Genomic DNA, 24,101 nt, shown 5'->3' with positions numbered 1-24,101 from the left:
CCACGGGGCTGAGAATAGCCAAAAGGGATGGGAAATTGTATTTACAAGATATATACCGAGAGAGACGGCTGCAGGCAAGATGGCAGAACGAAAACACAAGCGCTACTCCGATTGTCGTCTTCACCATCTTTCTGCGCATTCTTCCATGCTCAGCAGGATGCGTACTTCAGTGCACGGGAGTAGCGCGTAACATAGAACTCCCCGCCGTCGAGAGCGCCGTCTCAGCGCTTAAGGAGCAGTAGGATCGTGCCTGGCAACATAAGGCTTAAGGCGGGAGACGTGCACAATATCAGTAGTGGATGTGGCAGATGATCGACTGTCCAATGGAGTGATCTCGTAGGTGATGTCAGTGATCTGGCATAGGACCTTGTAAGGCCCGAAGTAGCGGGAAAGAAGCTTTGACGACAAGCCAACGTGGCGGCAAGGCGTCCAGAGGAGGACCAAAGGCCCGGAGAATAATTAACGACTTCGTGATGGTCATCGTAGCGGGCCTTCTGGAACAGCTGGGAGTCATAAAGACGATTCCCTTGCAATCTGGCAAGCCGTTGCAGCCCGAGAAGCTGCATTGCGGGCGTAGTCGGTAACAGGGTGCACAGGTGATGGTAAAAGAGTCTCGAAGGGCAATGTGGGATGGCTGCCAAACAAGAGATAAAAGGGGGAAAAGCCAGCGGTGTCATGGCGTGACGAGTTGTAGGCAAATGTCTCATAAGGCAAGGTGCTGTCCCAATCACAGTGGTCTGAGGAAACGTACATGGAGAGCATTCTGGTCAGCGTGCGGTTGAGGTGCTCGGTAAGCCCATTGGTTTGCGGATGGTAGGCAGTGGTTAGCTTGTGACGGACAGAACGCGAACGAACAATGTCGTCGACGACTTTGGACAGAAAGGAGCGACCACGGGCGATCAGCAGGTGTCGAGGAGCGCCGTGGTGAAGAATAACATCGTAAAGTAGAAATTCCGCAACGTCAGTGGCACAGCTTGTCGGTAGTGCCCACGTGATAGCGTATCGTGTCGCGTAGTCCGTAGCTACGGCAATCAACTTGTTCCCAGTCAGAGATGTTGGGAATGGCCCGATGAGATCAAGGCCGACGCAGTAGAACGGGACACCGAGAAGGTCGATGGGCTGAAGAGGACCGGCTGGCGACAAGGATGGATGATTGTGGCGCTGGCAGGACTCACAAGCAGCAACGTATCGGTGCACAGAGTGGTGGAGGCCTGGCCAGAAGAACCGACGCCAAACACGATCGTACGTGCGAGTTGCTCCAAGATGTCTAGCGGTTGGGGTGTCATGAAGCTGTTCGAGGACAGTGGAACGGAGTGTTTCGGGAACAACCAGTAGAAGCTCTGGGCCATCGGAGCTGGTGTTGGCGTCTGTATAAGATGCCGTCACAAAGCACGAATAATTGTAGGGACGGGGCAGAGTGATGAGAGCATAGACGGTGCATAATTGACTGTAAATTGGCATCGCTGAGCTGTTTGCTGCGTATGTCGGATGAATCGGATATCGCAAAGACACAGGCGTCCGAATCGTGCGCTGACAACTCGGGAGGATCCACTGGATGACGGGATAGGCAGTCCGCATCCTGGTGCAATCTGCGAGATTGTAAGTGATGGCAAAGCTGTATTCTTGCAGTTTCAGTGCCCAGCGACCAAGTCGTCCAGTCGGATCTCTAAGGGAAGAGAACCAGCAAAGCGCATGGTGGTCTGTGATGACCGAAAAGGAGCGGCCAAACATGTATGGTCGAAACTACATGACAGCCCAAACTAATGCGAGGCACTCGCTCTCAGTGATAGAAAATTTGCACTCTGAAGAGGAATGAAGGCAACTGGCATAGGCGATGATGCGGTCGCATCCTTGTTGCTGCTGGGCGAGAACAGCGCCGACGCCATGTCCACTGGCGTCGGTGCGAAGTTCAGTGGGGGCTGACAGTTAAAAATGGGCCAAGATGGGTGGTGACGTAAGTAAAGTCATGAGCGTGTGAAACGCAGTGGCCTGTTCAGGACCCCAAGGCACTTGGCACGCCCTTGTGTGTTCATTTGTTTACTTCCTATTTATTTGAGTGAATTGATAGACTGACTTGTGTTTAATTGCAGAAACTGCAGAATGTGCCAATTTGTTGCTCTTCTTTTTCTATAATAACTATTTAAGCGCTTTTATGAAATGTACTTTATTGCCAGAACATTCTTTCATATCACCCCATCCTTTTACCATTGGCCAATTTATTGTGTGTGGAGTAGCTGGAGTCTCAGTAGGTTCCAACGTTTTCAATTTCACCTAAATAAATCGCTCTCCAGGCAATGCAAACTGTGAAAATCTGTAAATTCTTTTCCTCTGAGGTTTTGTCTCTGTGCCAAAGCTACAAAGCCTGCATCGTGGTTGCTGTCTCACTCGTTCGGCCCCTTCTTTTGCAGCCAAAGAGTACGGGTTGTTCCTGACAGACGATGACCCGAAGAAGTCCGGCTGCTGGCTAGAAAATGGCAAGGCCCTTGGGTACTACCTACTCAAATCAGGGGCAAGTCTCACTTGTGTTTTTACTGCTTTACTGAACTTGGCATTCCAATAGTCTGCCACTTTGATGGATGAGTCTTGCATTCCCTGGTGGAAATGGGGGTGGGGTTAACTCTTGTCAACCCCCTCCTTCTAGTGGTACACTGCAAGCCGGCGCATTTAGAAACAAAAGTGCCTCTGCTTTGCTCACCTTCTGACTTTGAGTTCGCTAAAATTTTATCATTGCCAATTTTATCAGGCCCATTGCTATGTAGCCATTTTCACACCTCACTGCTGAGAAGCCAAATAAGTAAATTATGGGGTTGTACGTGCCAAAACCAGTTCTGATTATGAGGCATGCCGTAGTGGGGGACTCCGGAAATTTGGACCACCTGGGGTTCTTTTAACGTGCACCTAAATCTAAGTACACGGGTGAAGCCAAATATGCTTAATATCTGATACGGCCCTATGAAGCCAAATAAGTAACATTTATGTAAAGCTTGTGAGCCCTTTACTCTTGGCAGTGGATCCTTGGCAGCCAGATCGCACACTGGAGTCTCTCAACGTGGATTTATCGGATTTCTGAGAAACACTGGCTATGGCCAAAAAAAGTGACACAGACCACACTTGTTAGTACTGGCTGAAGCAGCAGGAGACAGAGTGAAGACACTGCAAATGATAAAATCTTGAAAAGGCAATTGACCTGAGCTCCTTTTTTGTGGCACTGTCACACAGGATATTGCAGGTGGTGAATCATTGCATCATTTCGCAGTCATGTGGAGGTTCTGTCTGTAAGCGCAAATAAGGCTTCAGTTAGAAGAAGGTCCTTTCGCCCTACAGAAGGTCCATCTGTAGTGTGGGAAATGGCCAGCACTGCTATTTTAGATGCGCAATAATAATGCCAGCGCACTGTGAGTTGTCAGCCAAAGACATGACATGAGTGTCATCGTTGAGTGGAAGCTTCGCTGTGCACTTATGTTGTGCACACCAATGCAGTTCTTGTTGGTTGTCACCCAGTGTGAAAATTATGCTAGAGCATGTAATTGAGGGAAACGGTTAATGTAAAAGGAAAGTGCAATGTGCATGCATGCCTTGTTTATGTAGAACAGCCAAAGCGCCGTGTCTAACGGTCACTGCTAAAGGTGAACACCACGAGAACCGATACTTACATTGTACATGGAGCAGAGAGAGGGGCACATTCCTTTGTCAGAGGTGCAGTCCTCGTACTTGCTGTGGTGACTGAGATTTGAGGGACAAGGCTGCTTCCATTCTTGAGGAGCCGTGTTGTGCCATTGCACAGGCATGGTAGAGGCCCTAACTGGCTCTGGCCGATGCAGGACACCCTGGAGTACCGCAAGAAGCTGCGGCCACTCCGTGTACGCATGCTGGATGGCTCGGTGAAGACAGTGTTGGTGGACGACAGTCAGCCCATTGCCAACCTCATGGTGGTCATCTGCACCAAGATTGGTGAGTCGGCACACAGCCACACAAATCGCTCGCTTCATTCACTTTCATGACGCTAGGCATCAGACCCTCTCCTGTCCACAGGGGATGTATTGTCATGTACAGTAATGTATGCACAAGCATAACAAACATTGCAGGGAAAAAAAGATTTTTTATTTAAGAGGGACTTGTGTAACTGTTACATTTATATCCTGAATTATAATTCTGCTTCCTAGAGTCGCTGTAATTGTAATTTTTCTCTAAAGTGCAATAAATTTCATTCAAACTGATCCAGCGGTTCTTTCATAAAAGAATTTTTGCATTTACATGTATTTAAATAGAGAAATTACAGTTGGCCCTGTGCTAAAGCTTCCTCTTAACAGTGCATGACACATCTTGACACATTCATGTGCTGTATGCAACAACTTCATAGATAATGCAGTGCACCCCATCAATTTTCACTGTTAGGAAGGGAGTAAAGTTTGACGTGACTCATGTGAACGTGTTTGTAATGCTCCAACTCCCTTAATTTATGCAGGGACATGTATACTTCAACAATCCACTCGTGGGATAGAACTTTGCAGCACTTTAAGTAATTTCGTAATTAAAGCTTTCGGTATTCAAAAATTAGATCAGAGTATTTGATGAGTTAGTATTTGATTCGAATTCGAAACTCGGAATATTGGTATAACTCTGTCAATTACTATTTTAGTTCAAAAGTTGCTTGCAGGTTAATGGGCACGAAATTTCCAAATAGTCAGAACCAACAGCAAAAAAAAAAAAAAAAAAAAAAAAAAAGGAAAAGAGAGACCATTTGAAAGCAGTGTCGGTTCACAACACTCGCTGCCTCCTCTGGCTGTCGTGCCACATGTGATACATTTCTGCCCAAGCATGTATTTCAAGTCTCAGCTTCACACTGAATGCAAAATAGCATCATCGGAGCACATTGAGGAATGCAGAGCGGTTTGAGGAATGCAGAGCGGTCTGGAGGCACGGCTCTGTACTCTTGTCTTAGTAGCTGAGTTAGGTTCTGCAGTGGCATTTAACAAATGAGTGAAACAGGTTGACGAGAATGCTGATTGTAATCACCCTATTACAGCTCAAACGCAAGACAGAATTTTTTTTTTTTTAAGTATTGCCTTTGAAATCACACTGGCATAGTGATAAGTAACTGTGCAGGTTGCACGGGAACGCTTGCTGCATTCTCCTGAGCTCTTGAACCGGTTGACTTTTCTGAAACATGCTGCAATAGCCAAAGCACAGCCAAGAGCTCTAGCGGAAAGCCGTGTGCAGTGGCCAGCAGGTTCACAGCAGCTCGGAGCAGGCACGCGAGTGGGCTGTGCTAACGACGTTACTCTTTTCTGCGACTAAACGGTGTTCCCCTCGAACAGGTATCACCAACCACGATGAGTTTTCCCTGGTGCGTGACCTGCCAGACGAAAACAAGGAGCCCAACACGGGAACGCTGACGCTGCGCCGAGTGAGTCGCACTTGCCTGCCTTGCAAGCTTGCCTCTTTCGTGGCACTTTCACATAGATGAGCATCTGTTAGGCACAGAACTCTCTTGTGAAAAACAAAAAAATAGGGGTGTATGAATACTTGAATATTCAATTTCTCAAATGTTTGATTATTTGAATATTGGTACCTTCAGTGAATGGACCCAGCCATGATCGGTGCCTTGACGTGTACAGCGTTCCCATGGCGCGCAATCTCTATCGGTGCAAGGTTCATTGAGGTCGACAATACCAACATCGTTCAATACCGACGTCGTGCGGACATGCCTTGGGACTCGCAATTTGCGAACTCTTTACCATGGGGGCCGACCACGGTCGACATGTGTGGCGCATATGACCGTGCGGAGCGGGGCCGAGTGACATTTCCTGGTTTTGTCTGTCGCGCAGATTGGCCTTAACGAGCTGACGATAACCCACAGAAACCACCAGCCATAAAGCTAGAAAAACCCTCCTGTTTTATGCAAGAAAACTGGAAAGCAGCACTTTCTAAGCAGTAGAAGATTGCCATTAAGCACAGTATAGCCCACTATTAAACTGAAAATCCCATTGGTATTTAGGACAACTTAGCCATTTCTTCAGCTTCAGAGGAAAAAAAGCACTCAATTCTATTTAACAGATATTCCGTCAATAAAAAAAATATTTTCCAGAATTTTGTGCATGAACTGAGTTGTTATCAGTTCAGGCAAACCAATTTGTTGTTCCTTTAAATGAGTAGCGCATATTAGCATCTCGATTCATAGGTGCCTAAATTAATTATAGCTAGCAAGGTTCTTGTTAAGTAATATGATTAGCCTCCTGAGCTTTTGTGAAAGCAATTTCTCTTGAGAGTTTTCTTGCACAAAATTTGGAAGCATAAATGTTAATGTTCAATTTTTGATTATTCTATATTAAACCTTGCTTGATTCGATACGATATTCAATTTGAAATCTGCTATTCGGTATTTGCACACCCCTACAAAATAATAAAGGCCCTAATTATAGTGGTCAGAGACAGTCATGTGCTGCTGCAAGCCACTTTTTTATTATGGTGCAATGTGAGCAATGGTGCAATGTATGAGCCAATAACATTGGCTCATACAGGCAGCATCTTCTGTTATATTGCAAGACCAGTGCAGTTGATGTGGCAAAGCAAAAAAAAAGAAAAAAGGAGGCCAACCAAAAAACAGCGAAGCTGGGCGATCGTAGCCCAGCATTTTCCGGAAGTATGCGCAAACTTTTCATCCTATTACTCATGATGATGATAATTTCTTTTCGTGAGTCTCGGACTTACGGCCGTCACTGTGTGTTGCATAGCGCAGCTTGCAACACTGACGTCGCGTTCCAGGCGACCCGCTCCGTGAATGCATCTCCCTCTCACTCTCATAGCGCGCAAAACCTCTTCACCTTGCAGAGCACAAGCGTACGAGCGCGCCAGCTGTGCACGAAGACAACGATGCTCGAACGCAATCATATGGCTCGCATAAGCAGGCATGGCTGTATAGCCTAGTGGTTAGACACTCGCTTTGGGACCGGGGGTACGAGGGTTCCAATCCCACCTCGACAAGAAAGTTTATTTTCCTTTCTTTCTTGGTAGCTTCTTGCTACGCGCCACAAATTACGGCTGGCTTGAACAGCTTCTCTGTTAAAAATATTCGTGACAGTGTCTGAAATGATTATTATTATCGAGCTGTGGCTGAAAACAAACAAGCCTGACAGAACCAAAAGTGGTGGTCCTCCAAAGACGACACCATAGTTTATGTGCCTCTACATTGTAGCACCAGTTTAGTTTTTGCAACTGCAGTCGAGCCAAGCTCATCTGTGTCTCTCCTGAGGCATGAGGGTTCTGAGCTGGGCTAGTTGGTTTGTGTTCATTATGGTGATACAGCGCAGACGAAGGCACTGGAAGGTCAGCGCATTTTCCTGTCTGTCTCGCCCGTCTCGTCATCTGCCCTGTTTCGTCATAATTTCTAGAGGCCTTATCAGCAATGTTTTTGCTTATCAGGAAAAGAAGGACAAGGATCGCGACCAGAAGATGGAGCAGCTGAAGAAGAAATTGAAGACTGACGATGACTGTGAGTGAATCTGTTGTGCCAGGCTTGTGTGTGTGGGCCTCACGAATGTGTGCCTCTGCAGTGAACTGGGTGGACCACTCCAAGACACTGCGGGAGCTGGGTGTGGATGAAGACGAGATGCTGACCTTGCGGCGAAAGTACTTCTTCTCCGACTCAAACGTTGACTCGAGAGACCCCGTTCAGCTCAACCTGCTGTATGTTCAGGTGGGATGCCGTTGATGCCGATGCGATGGCTCGCCTTGTAATAAGCGCAATGGCTGGCTCATTAATTGCTTGTAGCTACTATGGCTTACCAAAGTGCCTTGTTAGGGTCAAGTTTAGCATGTTGCATAAGTGAAGGCTTCATCAAAGTCACTCCCTCACCAGAACAGGAATTGGCCTCCCTGGTGCAGTATTCGGCCACTACCTCCCTCATGACTCCGACCAATCATTGCATTCTACCGGTGCTAACATACGGGGCAGAAACTTGGAGGTTAACAAAGAAGCTCGAGAACAAGTTAAGGACCGCACAAAGAGCAATGGAACGAAAAATCTTAGGAGTAACGTTAAGAGACAGGAAGAGAGCGGTGTGGATCAGAGAACAAACGGGGGTAGACGATATTCTAGTTGACATTAAGCGGAAGAAATGGAGCTGGGCAGGCCATGTAATGCGTAGGATGGATAACTGGTGGACCATTAGGGTTACAGAATGGATACCAAGAGAAGGGAAGCGCAGTCGAGGACGGCAGAAAGTCAGGTGGGATGATGAGGTTAGGAAATTCGCAGGCGCAAGTTGGAATACGCTAGCGCAAGACAGGGGTAATTGGAGATCGCAGGGAGAGGCCTTCGTCCTGCAGTGGACATAAATATAGGCTGATGATGATGATGATGATGATAAGTGAAGGCACTAACTGGTGTGCAGAGTGCCAGAATTGAGCACATTGTTGCCCAGAAGCACTTTGTCAAAATGCAGCATGCCAAATCAAGGTCATGTACCATGATATTGAATAAAGTTGTCTATTGAAAGAAAAAATTGCCATTCATCCAGACTGTCGCAGGGAGCTACTGAGGTTTCTATTGGAGCTTCTTGCTACAGTCTGGGTGGCTGACTTTCACGGGCCTTCCTCCTCCACCCTGCAGACTTACAACAGAATGGGTAGCATGGGTGGAGTGATGAAATGCAGGCATTTGATGGAATGGGTTGATGCAAGGTTGCTAGAAGCGGCAAGGCCATTAGCCGAGTGGTAATTGTTGTGCAGGCCCGAGATGCCATCCTGAACACGACTCACCCCGTGACACTAGAGGAAGCTTGCAAGTTTGCCGGCCTCCAGTGCCAGATACAATTTGGTGACCACAACGAGACCAAGCACAAACCCGGTTTTCTGGAGTGAGTGCCGGCCAGGGTGCCAGGCTTCCGAAGGGACTCTAACATTTTCTCTCTCACAGCTTGAAGGAGTTCCTGCCCAAGGACTATGCCAAGATTAAAGGCATTGAGAAGAAGATATTTGCCGTGAGTACCACTCCCATACTTGCCAACTCTCCCAAATTTGTTGTAACATTTACGATTTTGTGTTCATTCTACAATTTTATTAATGTTGCATCAAGTTTTACAAAAATAAATTCTGTTTGCGACAATATTTTAAAGCTGTTGAAAGATGGGGGGGCGGCTCAAGATTGCAAGAATGCATGCAAAAAATTGTGGTGGTACTTGCGCCATCCACAGTGCAAAATGTCATGTACCAGACAGATACTACAGTGAACCTCGTTCATACGTTTTGGAAAAAAAAATGTGAGAGAAAATGATGTGAACTGGAAAAATGTACGATCGGAAGTCACTAAGGAACTTGGCAGCCTCAACTGTAGTTATCTACGTAATGCGAAGCATTGCAGTGCAAGACGTCGACGCATGTTTAGCTGGTAGGGCCTGAGTCACCGAAGACGCGCATTGTTATTTTACTATCGTATAGTGCTTGTAGTGTTTCAAGATGGCAACGGGAAACCGAAATGAAATTGACCTGGTGGATGATGCTGAAATACGATGCTGCCAGAGCAAAACATGACGCTCACTTCGTGCGCCTGCACCTGGAAACAGCGGCGTGTTTGTGTTGTCGCATGTTAAAAGCGTGCAGTACACTTCCAACGGCACTAGGTCACACGCGCTGTGACACAGATAGGTGAAGGTGCTTATCACACTAGGGTTGGTAGCGATAGCTGTGAATGAGACATGCGACAACCTGTGAAATCTGCTGGTACTGGAAGAGAAAACTGAGTGCATGCCGGCATTTTCATTTGACACGGGCAGGCGAGTACTGCGGGGAAGCTGCTGTGCCTCGCGCCTTTTCTTGTTCACATGGGGTCTAGCAGCCAGAAGACATACAGCGGTCACAGTTTGCCGAAACAGTGACAGTTGTTGGTGCCGAAAGAAAGTGTTTTCTGGGAACGTATAATCGCTAAGAGAGAAGTGTGACTATATTGGGTGATTTTTTGTGTTTTTCATTGGGGTAATTGGTGCCAGGAAATTGTACGAAACGCGACCATATCATAGAGGCACAACTTTACTTGCTTCAAGCAAATTTATTCGGATAAGTTCCTGAAACAAGCAATATCGGCAGCAGCAATGGCGCTGAAAAGCTCACTGTGATCTAAAAGCAGTGTTCTCATTCTATGTTTTTTCCGAGTTTGCTTCTGCATGGTCTAAAGGTAAAACTGTCATCACTAAAGTGTGTACTTGTCCAACAGCGTGGGTGCTGAAGGTAAAGTTAAAAAAAAAAATTCCATGCTATCCCCTCCCTTCTCCAACACACAATTTTTGCTAATTTTAACGTTCACAGGTTGGCAGGTATGCATTCCTGCTCTGCCACCTCATGTACTGACGGAAAGGCCGTGCTCTCATTTCAGGAACACCGCAAGAACATTGGTACATCTGAGCTGGATGCCAAAGTGAAGTATGTTGCTTTGGCTCGCTCCCTCAAGACTTACGGCGTCACCTTCTTTCTCGTCAAGGTGTGTCACAGTGTGAAGAATTGGCAGCGAATGCTGTTCTCCTCTGTGCTCACGCACCCTTGTTCCGTTGCAGGAGAAGATGAAGGGGAAGAACAAACTGGTGCCACGGCTGCTGGGAGTCACCAAGGACAGTGTCATGCGCCTGGACGAACGCACCAAGGAGGTGGGCATTCTGCTCAACATGTGTTTGCACTGAAATTGAGTGCCCTCTGTGAAAATAAGATCACAAGGCTTCGGTGTCCCACTTTCACCAAAGTACTGTTTATATATCATAGGTGGTTGCATTCTCTTGTTTGTCGTGTTGTGATTGTGAATTGCCAGTGCAAGGTTTCTGGCTTCATAGCTGACATGTTTTCCCAGCTCCTGTGGTTTTTCTTCTGTATGCGCTTTTTGTTCAGTGGTTGTGGCAACAGTCGGGTGTCACTGTTGCACCAACCCAGTGCAATGACACCAGCATTGTGTGTGATTCTAAACACTGTGCAGATCATGAAAGTGTGGCCCTTGACCACCGTCCGCCGCTGGGCTGCCTCACCTAACAGCTTCACCCTGGTAAGCTCCAGTTTCATGTGTACAGGGTTCTTTGTTCTAAGACCTTGCAACAAAGCTGTGCTTGGGGTAACTGACAGTGCCATGTCCGCACTGTTTCTTTAGAGATTTCTGTTATGGGCTCTTCTAGGCTGCATGTTGAGTACCAACGAGGCAGCAAGTTCACTTTTAGAGAATGCCACTCTCCACGCCACAGAACAAGTTATGGATTATGGGTCGTTGGATACCACATTTGTTAAGTATTGTAGGAACTTATCAATATATACCTCAATTTAGACATTATTTATAGTCACAGTTATTAGATACAAATATGTTATGCAAATGAGTCATTACCTTTATTTATGCCATCCTAGTTTAGTAAAATGCTTTATTAGAGGCTTTATGTCCATATTCTGTGCTGTATATTTAGTGCACTGAAACAGGTACCGTAAAAACGCTAGTAAACAATGCATATTCGACTACGTTAAGTATCGCATATTAACAGTGATTTATATTGCTATAACATTCTGTGAATGCACCTGAGCACTGAATGTGCCTGCATGCTGACCAATGATGAACAGGAGCTGGAGCCTCTTTGGTAGCCTTTAGCTGCTGCTCCGCCTCCTAGGAAGGAACTCAATAAAGACGCCTTGTCATTCTCTGCCTGCTACAAGAAGTTTCCTTCAAGGATCAGATGAAATGCTCATTTTGGCTGCTGCAGGACTTTGGGGATTACTCTGAGTCATACTACTCCGTGCAAACCACCGAGGGGGAGCAGATCTCCCAGCTCATTGCAGGCTACATCGACATCATCCTCAAGAAGGTGGGTGCCACTCATGGCTCACGCCAAGCAGGGAGGGGCTCATTGATTGATCAAAATTGAACACCCCTGGTTCACGGGACGCGCTGTAGTAGAACGCTGGCTCTGTATTAATCTTGACCTCCTGGGTTTTATTTAAGGTGCAGTTAAGCATAAGTACACGGATAATTTTGCATTTCATCCTCTATTCAAACAAGTGCTGGAACATCTGAATATCAGAATCCCTTGCCAAGCTACGCATCTGCATCACAACATTTATTGGTAACTGCTGTCCCAGATGCCACTAAGCACACTGCATCTAGCATTGTGTTGGAACAGTAGCCTCTCTCCAATGCAGAATTGTAGTTACATGTGAGCGACTGTTTATGAAAGGGGCGCAAGTCTTGGGATTTCAAGTTGCTCCTACAGTTAGGGTGGACAGCTTCTGGTGCATGTATGCAAAGCAAAGCAATACGACGGCACCGCATTTGTTAACTAATGCAGAACAGCAGTGGTATGTCGGGAGTGCCATTTTGCAGTTAAAACTTCCCGGCAGTATGTGCAGTTTCTATTCAGTCGACCTAATGCAGTGGCTGACCACGCAATGACCATGTCACTGAAAGCCAGTCATGTGCCACCAAATTGGCCTTTCCACCCTTTTTCATTGTGCGCTTCTCCACATTCAACATGGGTTTAAGCCTGCTCCTGTGCTGATGCTTCTCTGTGAATGCAAGTGATGTTAATAAAGAATATTATTGCGATAGCAATTATATGGACACTCAAAGCAGATTTCTGCTATTGGTGTCACCGTCACCGTCCGTATGATGTCAGATGGCAATGAAATCATCGCCGCGCGCCGTATGCTGTATGTGCGAGTGAAAGTACAGGAGGGACACGTGCTTTCACGGGCAGCGAATGCACGGCGGAGAGCAAACGCATGTTCTTTGCCGTGCTTCCTGAAGGGCTGCAGAATTATGCGTCTCTTTCCTCCTTTTATTAAGTGGTCTTATCACTAGAAGTGGGTTCCCAACATTTCTTTCTCAGTTGACAGTCTTTAAAGTAGCTTCTTGTTTGCCATTGCCATTCCCTTTCTTTTTCACCAAAATTTCAGTTTAAAGAAGCATGTAAATAATGAAAATGCAGGTGATTACTCTCGACTTCTCTCTCTTCTTGTCTGGCTGAGTGCACTCGGCTTTCAGCGGCACAGTCGCAGTGTGGGTAGACTTGGCAGTGGCGTTTTGTATCACGTAAGCACAACCTCCAGGAGCGCGATCGGATATCTTTGTTCGTTTCGCGTTCTGTTTAGTTGCTGCAACGCCACAAAGTGACAGTATGCGAAATTTGTGACAACGGCAAGGAGAGAGCAGCCATTCGGCAAGCAGTGAACTCCCCTGAGTTTGTCGTTTTCGGTAACGTCAAAATGACGACACGCTCCTGTCAATCATTTTGATTACGAGTATGTCGTCTGCTAGGAGCAGAACGTGACGAGAGATGTGAAGTTCGAGCGGTTATCCGCTTGCTACGAGACCGGCTTCACATGGCACGTCTGGGGGATTGAATTGGATCCAAACTGTGGCTGCGGCTATGAATGGTTTACTGCTTGCTGATTGGCTGCCCTGTCCCTCCTGTTGTCACAAATTTTGCATACTGCCACTTTGTGACGTTGCAGCAACTGAACAGAATGTGAAACGTACAAAGATCTAAGATCGTGCCCCAGTTTCCACAATGTGACCAGCCTCCTGCTGCATTCGAGAAAAAAAAATGTCAATAAAAGTTTTATACCGGCAGTCGAATCATTTGAGGAAGCACCAGCATGACGTGTTGAAATGGTGGTTGGGCAAAGTGGCTGTCTCACAAATTGCGTGTTGTGGTGTGCACAGCCCGAGAAATCTCTGCATGGGTGCTTGTTCATGTCTGCAGAAAAAAGCCAAGGACCACCTGGGCATTGACGGGGATGAGGGATCCACCATGGTGGAGGACAGTGTGTCACCAGCCAAGTGAGTCGGGCTGGCTTGGTCTGGAGCATAATTCAGACTTTCAGTTGGCCTGGTGGGAATGCTCGTCCTTTGTCTTCACATCGCAGTTCTGTGAATTGCGTCCATCAGAACATTCAAAGCGGAGGCAACTTTGATGTAATAATTTATATGTTACATTAATTTGTTATAATGTTTATGAAGGTTTTGCAAAAGTCCTACTCGCAAATTAGGGGTATACTTGAGAGCCATGTTTAACTGATCATTTTTGTCCACTTTAGATGCAACATTAGATGCAATTGACAGAACTGTGATATTAGATGTGAAGCATCTTATGCTCGGGGCTATGTCACTCCCTCCCTCCCTACCTCCCTCCATCCATCCAATCGCCGTGCGTCCACACCCCTACTGCGCATGCACATCCTCCTCCCTCTCCTCTCCTCTCCTTGTCTCCTCTCCTCTCGGAATTCCTTTTCTCCTCTCCGACGCTCCTTTCCTCTCCGGATTGCGCAACGAATAGCAACACCTGCGGCTCCGCGCGCAATGCGAAGCAGCTTAGGTTAGAGACGCGACGGTAGGCGCCCCAGAGGCACCAGCAACAGTCACCAACGCCGCGCACGTTTGGTGCGAACGCGGGCAAAACGCCGACGGCGTCGACAACAGTTCTGCGCATTGCTGGTGCTGCTGCATGTCCAAGTTTATACAGCTGATAAAACTACTTTGAGTCGACCCCATGGCTGCTTCGCATACTACTCAGGGTTCCCCTACGGGAAGATGGCATAATTTTTTTTTCATTGCTGAGTTAGAGCTGTAAACTTGATAGTTTTGTTTTGTGAAAGTTTACGATTTTCAACAATCTTTATTATAAAAATTCATTGCCTAAATCAAAAATCCGCTTTTAACAGTCTAGCTTTTCCTTTCACATGCATCAAACCTCATTAAATTTGGGGCAGTGGTTGCCAAGAAAAACAATTTCTCCGTTTCTATGCATTTCGATAGGAGCCACTGAGCTTCCTCTTAAGTCTCGTGCTTATATGTCACAAAATATGATGTACAGTAGAACCTCGCTGATATGTTCCCGCTTAATACGATTTCCCAGCTCCTACGTTCGCAATCGTGAAAAATAAACATAACCCCATAGAGGAATGTGTTAATACGTTCTGGTTAATACGTTCCCGGAAAATACGATTATTTGGCAGCACTGTTCAGCATTGCGGCAAACTGTGGTCGTATGATACGTTATGCAGCAAAAAGTTATCATTCAGGTGTGCAAAAAGGCCGCTCTCATGTGCTTGTGAAGCGCTAAGTGGCAGACAGCCGCCGCGCGGTTTCTCTGCAGTGATCAATCCCGCCCCCCCCTCCGCGACTTCTCTGCATTGCTCGTTCGCCCGAAGTGACGAAGCGCAGCAGCAGCGGCGAGCGAATTGACCTTTGCGCTACCTCGCCCCTCGCTTCAACGCGAACGACTAAGCGGCGAAAACAGGCAGACTCCGAAGACGGCGGTGAGAACGAAGGCTTGCGCCCACCGGCTACCTTCGCCGAAGCCCTTGCTGGCCTGGAAGCCTTAGAAAGCTTCTTTCGCACGAAAGACAATGAAAATGCAGATAAGGGTCTGCAATGTGCGCAAAAGGAGTTGTTCCTGTCCAAGGGTGCGACGCACCACCAGAAAATACAGTCGAATCTCGATAATTCTAACGCAAAGGTGCCCGAAAATATATTCGAATTAAAAGGAGGACTTATTTTTGACGCATTTGTGCACCATAGCGCTACGTACAAACGGTGCGAGTCGTGAAATACCGCGGCGCGAAAGCACATAGCAAGTGAGGGCCACGGAACTGCCCACGCCGACCAATGCTCGCATCCCGATAGCGCCTCTTCCTCTTCACAACCACAATCTCTCTCTATCTCTTTCTCTCTCTCTCGCATCCCGATAACGGCAGTGAATGAAACTTCAGGGAGTGGGCTGCACGGGCACGGCGACGCGCTCGTGCGGAGACCACGTCGAAGGTGAGGGAGGAGGGCGGCAGGGAAGTGCATTTGGCCTCGGCAACCCCGTCGCATCGGTGGCTCCTCTCGCCCTCCCTCTCAACTCCCTCGTAGCTCCCTCACCTTCAACTCTCCGTGTGCGCCCGCCGGCCCAGTGCCAGCTTAACCCGCTCCCCTAAGTTTCGTTTTCTACCGTTGAAGCGAGCGTTGGCCGGCGTGGGCAGTTTCTTGGCCGGAATAGGCCTCCGCGTTGCTGACACAAGTGTGGTCAATGTGCTCCCGCGCACTAGCACTCTCCGTATCCACGATGGTGCGGAGTTCGAATTATCGGTGGCGATGCGGATTTCATGTGAATTAGCAGGATGCATTACACATTGTTGGAATTATCCTTTGAATTATCCAAAATGTTGAATTATTGAGTTGTGAATTAACGAGCTTTTACTGCATTAGTTGTGTACCTTAGTGCTTCCAGTATGTGAAATACTGTGTTCTTGCCCCGACTGCATGCAGTGCGCTGCTTCCACTCGTCACAAAAATAGGTCTCTCCGCTTGTTTGGTGGTTAACAAATTCAGGTCTGTGGCACTTTTCAGCTAGTAATTATGTCATAATTTGTGACATACAAGTATGAGACCTAATGTCACATCAAATTACGTGACACATAGCTACATTTTTATTTGATATGTGATGCACAATTTCGTTTGGTCACATGTCTCTGTAGCATTTGTAGCACTGTCTGCAATGTACAGTAGTGAACAAAAATATGATTTTTGCATTTAGGTCCCGTGAGATAAACTACTCAGAATGTTGGTTTGCATTGTGCCACAACACTAGCCTAGGGCAACATTCTTTTGAACACGCATCATTATGTTACTTCATTCAGACCGCATAGCCCAGAGTAAATGGGCTATGCGGTCTGAAGTGGAACTTTTTGTGGCATCCTCAATAAACAAAATGTCATCCATTTTTTTGGTGCAGCCAAAGGGACAAGGTTGGATGGCATTATGTTTATTGACGGTGCCATAAATCTCTACTCTCCACTTTGGCCATTTCATGGTGCTTACTACTGCCCCTTTCAGAGTTCTTGTGCGAGTGGATGCATGTACATTTTTTTTTCTTGTCTTGTCCTTTGATCTCCTGTTATACAGGGTGTTTCAGCGAACACTTTCAAAACTTCCAACGCAGCGGCTGCGCCGCAGCCGCTGCGTTGGCTGCGACGTCGGCGCGTACACGCGGGTTCCGGCGCGACGCTGAAACGGTGAACTTGCCATTTGAGAGAGGAAATTTTCGCCGCGGTATTTTTTTCTTTCTTTTTGATTTCTCTGCACAGCGTTGAGGGGTCTCTCCTAAGCTTTTGCTTTATGGCGGTGTCGGAGCATTGCCAGTCGGAGGCGCCTCCATGTGATTTGGCGTGCTGCTGAGAGCATTGTCGGTGCGCGGTTATGTTTGAATTAACCGTCGCAAATGCTTTCGCGTTCGAATTACCGAGCGTTGTCGCCTATCGGAATACACATAACTTTGACGGGACCACAGCGTCTGTTCGAATTAACGATATTCGACTGTAACTATGTTTTGCAAGAAATAAATGTTTTCTGCCTTTGCACCTCGATATGGGCTTGTCAGCTTCAATTTTTACTAGGTTCGGATCGTACGTTTACCCGGATCGTACGTTTATTTTTCGCGTATCTTTTGAATACAGATGAACAAGGTTCTACTGTAATTAGTATTACATGGAATGCTCCACATATATGAACCTAGTTTTACCGCATGGAACAAGCGGAGTGGCACGTTTCTGTTGCTGGTGGCCATAGCAGTCAGGTTGGTTTGCTTGCGACCGAAATGTCACGTACTGGAAGCACAGAAATGCACAAATACGTAATTTGACCTAACTTTGTATCCACTAGTTATAATATATGAAGATCAAAAACAACTGCATGGCGAAACCTGTAGACCGCACTACTTCTGCAGCGTTGCCTGCCAAGTATGCCTTATGTGAGACTGCGTTTAACCGTCCGTTGTGTGTTGGCTGTCAGTGGGCAGGGTTGGCACAGCGTGTCTCGTCTTCTCTCCCCACCCGTTCAGGGCCACCATCCTGCAGCACACGCCTGCTGCCAAGCCCTCCCAGCCGGCCGTGGGTTCGGTCGCTCTCCCAGCAGTGGTCCGTCCTGGCACCAAAGGTCAGACTCTTCACTTTGGTTCGCATTGTGGAAAAACGGGCATGCAAACCACGGACACACAAGTAAAACGGAAAGGATAACACAAAGGCCACCAACGGTGCTTGTCCATCCATTGTAACGGAGTCAGATCTGACACAAAAATACTTACCTTCATTATATTTGATATTTGTTAGAAGCATGTATTTGCTACACACTGATATCGCCAAGAAAAGTATTATATTTGCTTTGTTATATCTGATAATTCGTAATATCTGTGTTCATTATATTGAGTATCGACTGTACTTGTGTCCATGTTAGCATGCCTGCCTTTCCTTACCATGAATCCCCTACCAACTTGCTCAACTGTTGCATACCCAAGACATGCAGGTGCATGTCACGAAGATGACAACACGCAGTGCTAGGTTTGCAACAGAATGCATTTTATTGATTCCATCTCAGAGCATATGTATGCGAAAATAGGAGGGGGATAAGAAAAAAAAAAGCAACGCATGATGCGCATGCACCACCAGCAGTTACAAGGCGGTTCGATAACTTGTGCCATCATCTCTCTTCCCTTAGTAGTGCTGGTGCTGGTACTCTTTCGCGTGTAGAACGCTGGAATACTTGAGGTGGCTTATCGCTTTTGGCCAAGGAGCTAGCATGGTTCGCTGCGCCCTGCGCTCAAGATTCAGGCTCCTCTGGCTCAGCCATGTTGCCTTGAATTGATAGTCTCGGTGCCTTGCAACAAAGCTGTGTTTGGGGACACTGACAGTGCCATGTCCGCTCTGTTTCATTAGAGATTTCTGTTATGGGCTCTTCTAGGCTGCATGTTGAGTACCAATGAGGCCTTTTTGGTCTGCGTCATATGGTGGCATCACACTTGGACGACGTGCCGTTTAATTGGACCTGTATGGTAATCGTTCAGGATCCTGTCATAGATTTCACTATTACTAGCATCCATCTCTCCCCTGTGCCATAGTTGCCGATGTACAGGGTAGCTTCTTGTGGTGGCAATGCCCACTTGTCTGGTTCACAGTTTGACCTTGCCTGTACAAAGGGAAAGCACGTATCCGAGCAGGATTGGATTTGGTATCCAAAAGCAGTTCCGACGGCGACTTCCCAGAACTGATAAGCGTTCTCTTGTAATTTAAAAGCAGCCTGCACTGCTTGTCTTCTAGTCACCCTTCACCTATCTTCTTGAGGCCTTTCTTAATGGTCCTGACAGCCCTTTCAGCAGGGCCGTACGATTGAGGATGATATCGTCATTATCATCATCATCAGCCTATATATTTATGTCCACTGCAGGACGAAGGCCTCTCTCTGCGATCTCCAATTACCCCTGTCTTGCGTTAGCTGATTCCAACTTGTGCCTGCAAATTTGCTAAATTCGTCACCCTACCTAGTTTCCTGCTGTCCTCGAATGCGCTTCCCTTCTCTTGGTATCCATTCTGTAAGTCTAATGGTCCACCGGTTATTTGGTGGTCTATTGGATAGCCGGTCATCCACCAATCTAATGGTCCACCGGGGATGATATACAGCTGTCCTAATGTGTTATAGTGTTGTTCTTGACTAAGGTTGCAAACTCGCTGCTGGTGAACTGGATTTCGTTATGAGAAACGTTGGTCCGTGGTATGCCCAATCTGCTGAACATACTGCGCAAGCAATTGACTGTGGACGCTTAGTGAGCTTGATTCAAGGGCACAGCTTCTATCCAGTTTGTACGTGCGTCTATGACCACGGGGATCATGCTTCCCGCAACAGTCAGCAAAATTGATGCCAATCCTGGGCCTACCTTTCTATGGTTACGGATCAATTAATTGGCACTGCAGCAGAGTGCTGGTTTTGTATGCAGTTTTCACGTGTTGCTGACAATCGTTCTGTATGTCACGATCTAAACCTGTCTACCAGAATGATGATCTGGCAACAGCCTTCGTGGCAGACAACGCTTGGTGCATCTCGTGCAAAGTGTGCAAAGTCTTGCTTTTCGTACTGCAGGGCCCCAGCTGGGCGTCAAGGGCCACATGCCAGCACCACAGCAGCAGTTGGAGACGGGCCAGGCCATCAGTGCGCATAGTGGTGCCACGGTGAGTCAGGCACTGGTGGATCCCAACATTGTAACAGCACGGCTTTGTTGCACTTAAAATGAGGTAGCACTTGTTTGTTTGTTTTTATATTCATCTATCATATTTCGTCAAATACAAGGGGAATGTGTACTATGTCAGGCGAATTGGTGCATAGGTAATCCAACGTCCTGTAGCGCAAGGTATAAAACCTGTGGAGAAAAAAGAGAGGACAGAAAAAACGCCATAGCACTCTTTCTTTCACATGTTTTTTTCCACGTGTTTTACACATTGCGCCACAGCATATCAGATTACATGGGGAATCTTTCCAACATCTTTAGCCTAAGAGTCACCCACCCCCTCCCCCTTTTTGTCTTGTATGTGAAGTTGTCACTTACTGCTTTTAATATTTAATAAATATTGTGGCAGCAGTATTATACTTTTCGTGATCTAGTTTCCAGATGGTACGCCAAATTGTAGCAACTAACCCACTTTGACAGGTGAGGCGGTAGTTGCCTCCATGCCATAGAAAGAGAATGCTTGACCATTACCATCGAGCCATTGAGAGAATCAGCAGTGCATTTGAAGTAAAAAAGGCAACCGTTAAGAAACCGAGATTTTCTTCTTTTTAAATTTCAGTTTATTGTTGCATTCATGTGTACGTACAGTTCTGGTCAGCCCAAGCTCTTGTTTGCTAAGTTGGCGAAGCATCGCCCACAGTGAAGGCACATAACAGTTGACAAACACATGCTCTTGACATATACCATACTGAAAACTTCATAAAATACACATTACTCCTTTCTTATCAGCAAACCAATATTGGTTTGTTAATAAGATTAGCAAACCAATGTTGCCACAATATTATTTCTAACAAGGAAATACAAAAAAAGAAAACGAGCAAATACAAAAATTGCACAGTCACTACTTTTCCATCGCTCCTTTACACCACTTTATAATATTTTTCACCATGCTGTGCCTTCCAAGACCGAAAGCGCCCTCGGACTGATCCGAAGAATCGCCAACAGGTACCGCGGAATCAGGGAGGACAATCTGATCCGTATTATCCACGCATTTGTGCTATGTCACCTCGCTTATTCGGCGGCTATGCACAACTGGCTGGTGTCGGAGCGCAACAAGATCAATGCCCTAATCAGAAGAGTATTCAAGCTTGCCCTTGGCCTTCCCGTCCAAACGCACACAGAAGACCTCCTCAAGTTGGGCATCCACAACACGTTCGAAGAAATTGTTGAAGCCCAAGAGTTTTCTCAGTTTGTCAGACTGTCCGGCACCCCAGCGGGCCGAGCCATACTTGGCATGCTGGGACGTAACCCCACGGTCGTTGGTCCCGACGCTGTGAAGCTGCCCAACAACATAAGATCCAAGATTTCCATACACCGGATGCCACGCAATAAGCATCCGACCTACAACGAAGGACGAAGACGAGCCAGGGGTAAAGCTTTGCTCGCCAGTGCCCGCTTGGACAAGGATCGAACATGCTTCGTAGACGCTGCTTCGTACGCTCAAGAACAAGCCTTCTCCTCAGTGGTCATCAACTGTGATTCGAAAATCATCAGCTGTGCTACCATCCGCACTTCTAGTTCCAGCGTTGCAGAACAGGTTGCCATCGCTCTTGCATTGACGGACGATATACATGACACAATTTATTCAGACTCCAAGACCGCTATCAGGGCCTTCCAGATGGGAATGGTGGCTCCCCAGGCCCTACGTATCATCCAAAACGCCAAAGACCTCAAAGATCACTCATTGGCCTGGTTCCCTGCGCACCTTGGAAACATTGAAGGTGCCTCGCTCAACCCCAACGAGGAGGCACACTCGGCTGCACGAGGTTTGACTGACCGTGCGCCGGGTAATGCGTCCTCTCTAGGGCGACCCGAGCCTCTCTGCTCATACGAGATATGCAAGCACAATTACTTATCAAGAAGACTCCTGCCTCTGCCGCACTCCTCACTGTGCAGGGCCCAGGCAGTGACTCTCAGACTTCTACAAACCAGCACTTACCCAAGCCCTGCAGCACTGCACACAATGTACCCCGAACGGTTCCCAAGCCCGGACTGCCCCCTGTGTGGTGGTTATGCGGACTTCGAGCATGTCCTGTGGGGCTGCGCATTTGCCGGTCCCCCTTTCACCCAAGAGGAAATGATGATGCTTATTAAGGCCCAGGATCAGACCTCTCAAATCCTGGCAGTCCAGAGGGCCCGCGAGAGGGCCATCAGGTTTCACCTGATGGTCCCTGAGTGGGCCTAGCCAGGTGACGTCGAGTTTACTCGCGTCTATTGTGGACCCAATAAAGTTCACTCACTCACTCACTCACTCACCATGCTGTGCCTTGATGAAAAATTTAGTATGTCTTCCTTAAGATCATAAATAGAGCACGGATGTAGTATTTTGTCATTCTTTAATGGTAGTTAGTAAAAACACGCAGTTTAATGTATCTCTCAGTTTTTCTTAGTGTTACTGATTTGCTAGCGGGCACTTTAATATCACTTGTAAAGTAGTGGCATGTCAAAACCACAAAAAGAAAAAGCTCTCTTGAAGAATTCCTAACTTGCAATACTTTTGTTGAGTAGATACTACTTGTAAATGTGTTCCATAAGTAATGCTGTTTACAATCTTCTTTATTATCCTATTTATCATTTGTATTCTATACTCGGAGCAGGAGCCATTTAAAGTCATCCCGTACAATAAAATTGATTCTAATAAAGCTCTGTATATGTTAAGTCTCAAATTAATCAGAGACCTCCCCGGAGATCATAGCTGGCGTAATTTGCATCATTTTAGAAACATGCATTATATGATTATGCCAACTTAAATTCTGGTCTATAAAGAGCCCAAGGCAGTTTACTTCCACTTCACATTGCAGTGGAGTACAACTGCAAGGGTGGCAGTGTGATTTGTTCTGTGCAAATGTGCCAGCTGAGGACCAGCAGTAAACGCCTCTTGGCGACCCTTGCAGCCGGCCCAGCAGCCGCACGTGCGGGAGCTGCAGTCAGAGCCGCAGCGTGCCCTGCTGGGCAGCCTGGGTGCGGGTCGTGATGCCGTGCAGGCCTCACTGCGGGAGCTCGAGGTGCCCCAGGCACGGCCCCAGCTCGGTTCGGACCCAACGTCACTACAGTGGCGCCAGAGCCACCTGGACACGCACCGCCAGAACGTCAGCTCCCAGATTGCAGCCATGAATGCAGCCACCGCGCAGGTCGTCACCCTCACTGCAGGTGCGCTTCTTCTTTGGCACCAGCTTGGTTGTTATCTTGCTTGTTTTTGTGTGTGATTTCTTTTTCTCCTCTCTTTGTTTGCTGTCCATGCTAGTCCATGCTCTTTTCACCTAATGAAACTTGGTTAAGTCTCGTCTGTGCTTGTTTGAGCCATGCGGGGCCACTTGAAGTTTCGTACTGAGGTACATTCATACATTCATCCACCATGGGAATTGTGAGTAGTACATGGATTTTTCAAGAAATTGCATCGCAGCTTATCCTTTGTAGCTCAGATGTGTACCATCTCTTTAGAGCAATTTAGTGTTATACCTAAATGTTTGAATAAATTTAATCCGAGGTGTGCGCTTACTTTATTTACCAATGACACATGGCAACCCGCCGCGGTGGCTCAGTTAGCTAAGGCGTTGCGCTGCTGAGCACGAGGTCGCGAGATCGAATCCCGGCTGCAGCGGCCGTATTTCAATGGAGGCAAAATGCAAAAATGCCCGTGTGCTTACGTTGTAGTGCACATTACAGAAGCCCAGGTGGTCAAAATTAATCCGGAGCCCTCCACTACGGCGTGCCTCATAATCAGAGCTGGTTTTGGCACGTAAAACCCTAGAATGAAGAAGAAGAATAACACATGGCATTGGTTGACATGGTATATGGTGTTTGCTGGTACATGGGGGTATATGGTACATCGTAGTACAGTTAAAATTGCTTATAACGAACCTCCATAGAATGAATTCTTGGATATAACGAAGTTTTTCTGTTCCCCGCCGTTACTCCATAGAAGCACATGTATTTTGAGACCTCTACGTAACGAAGTGGCAGCGGGAGACCCCCTCGAAATAACAAGTTTTCCCCACCGACAACCTAGAGATTTCGCCCGAAATTTTGTCATTTTTGCATGAGCAGCAAC

At 47.1% G+C, this 24,101-nt stretch overlaps 1 protein-coding gene across 5 annotated transcripts in view; it reads left to right on the top strand.

Annotated features, from left to right (window-relative positions):
- Positions 1-24,101, top strand: part of LOC119455349 (talin-2) — a 324,493-nt gene that overhangs the window by 149,120 nt on the left and 151,272 nt on the right. For all 5 annotated transcript variants that reach the window (XM_049668712.1, XM_049668713.1, XM_037716732.2 and 2 more), the window contains exons 3-17: positions 2,409-2,509; positions 3,822-3,951; positions 5,319-5,407; positions 7,422-7,491; positions 7,553-7,695; positions 8,730-8,857; positions 8,917-8,980; positions 10,369-10,473; positions 10,547-10,636; positions 10,957-11,022; positions 11,720-11,821; positions 13,718-13,794; positions 17,837-17,931; positions 19,906-19,994; positions 22,945-23,200. In XM_049668712.1, coding sequence (XP_049524669.1) covers positions 2,409-2,509; positions 3,822-3,951; positions 5,319-5,407; positions 7,422-7,491; positions 7,553-7,695; positions 8,730-8,857; positions 8,917-8,980; positions 10,369-10,473; positions 10,547-10,636; positions 10,957-11,022; positions 11,720-11,821; positions 13,718-13,794; positions 17,837-17,931; positions 19,906-19,994; positions 22,945-23,200 — 1,605 coding nt within the window. The remainder of the gene's footprint in view (positions 1-2,408; positions 2,510-3,821; positions 3,952-5,318; positions 5,408-7,421; positions 7,492-7,552; positions 7,696-8,729; positions 8,858-8,916; positions 8,981-10,368; positions 10,474-10,546; positions 10,637-10,956; positions 11,023-11,719; positions 11,822-13,717; positions 13,795-17,836; positions 17,932-19,905; positions 19,995-22,944; positions 23,201-24,101) is intronic.

This window comes from Dermacentor silvarum, chromosome 6 (genome assembly GCF_013339745.2).
Source record: "Dermacentor silvarum isolate Dsil-2018 chromosome 6, BIME_Dsil_1.4, whole genome shotgun sequence".
NCBI classification, from domain to species: Eukaryota; Metazoa; Arthropoda; class Arachnida; order Ixodida; family Ixodidae; genus Dermacentor; species Dermacentor silvarum.
Note: the sequence above shows the minus strand (reverse complement) of the source record. Positions and strands in the feature narration are given on the sequence as shown.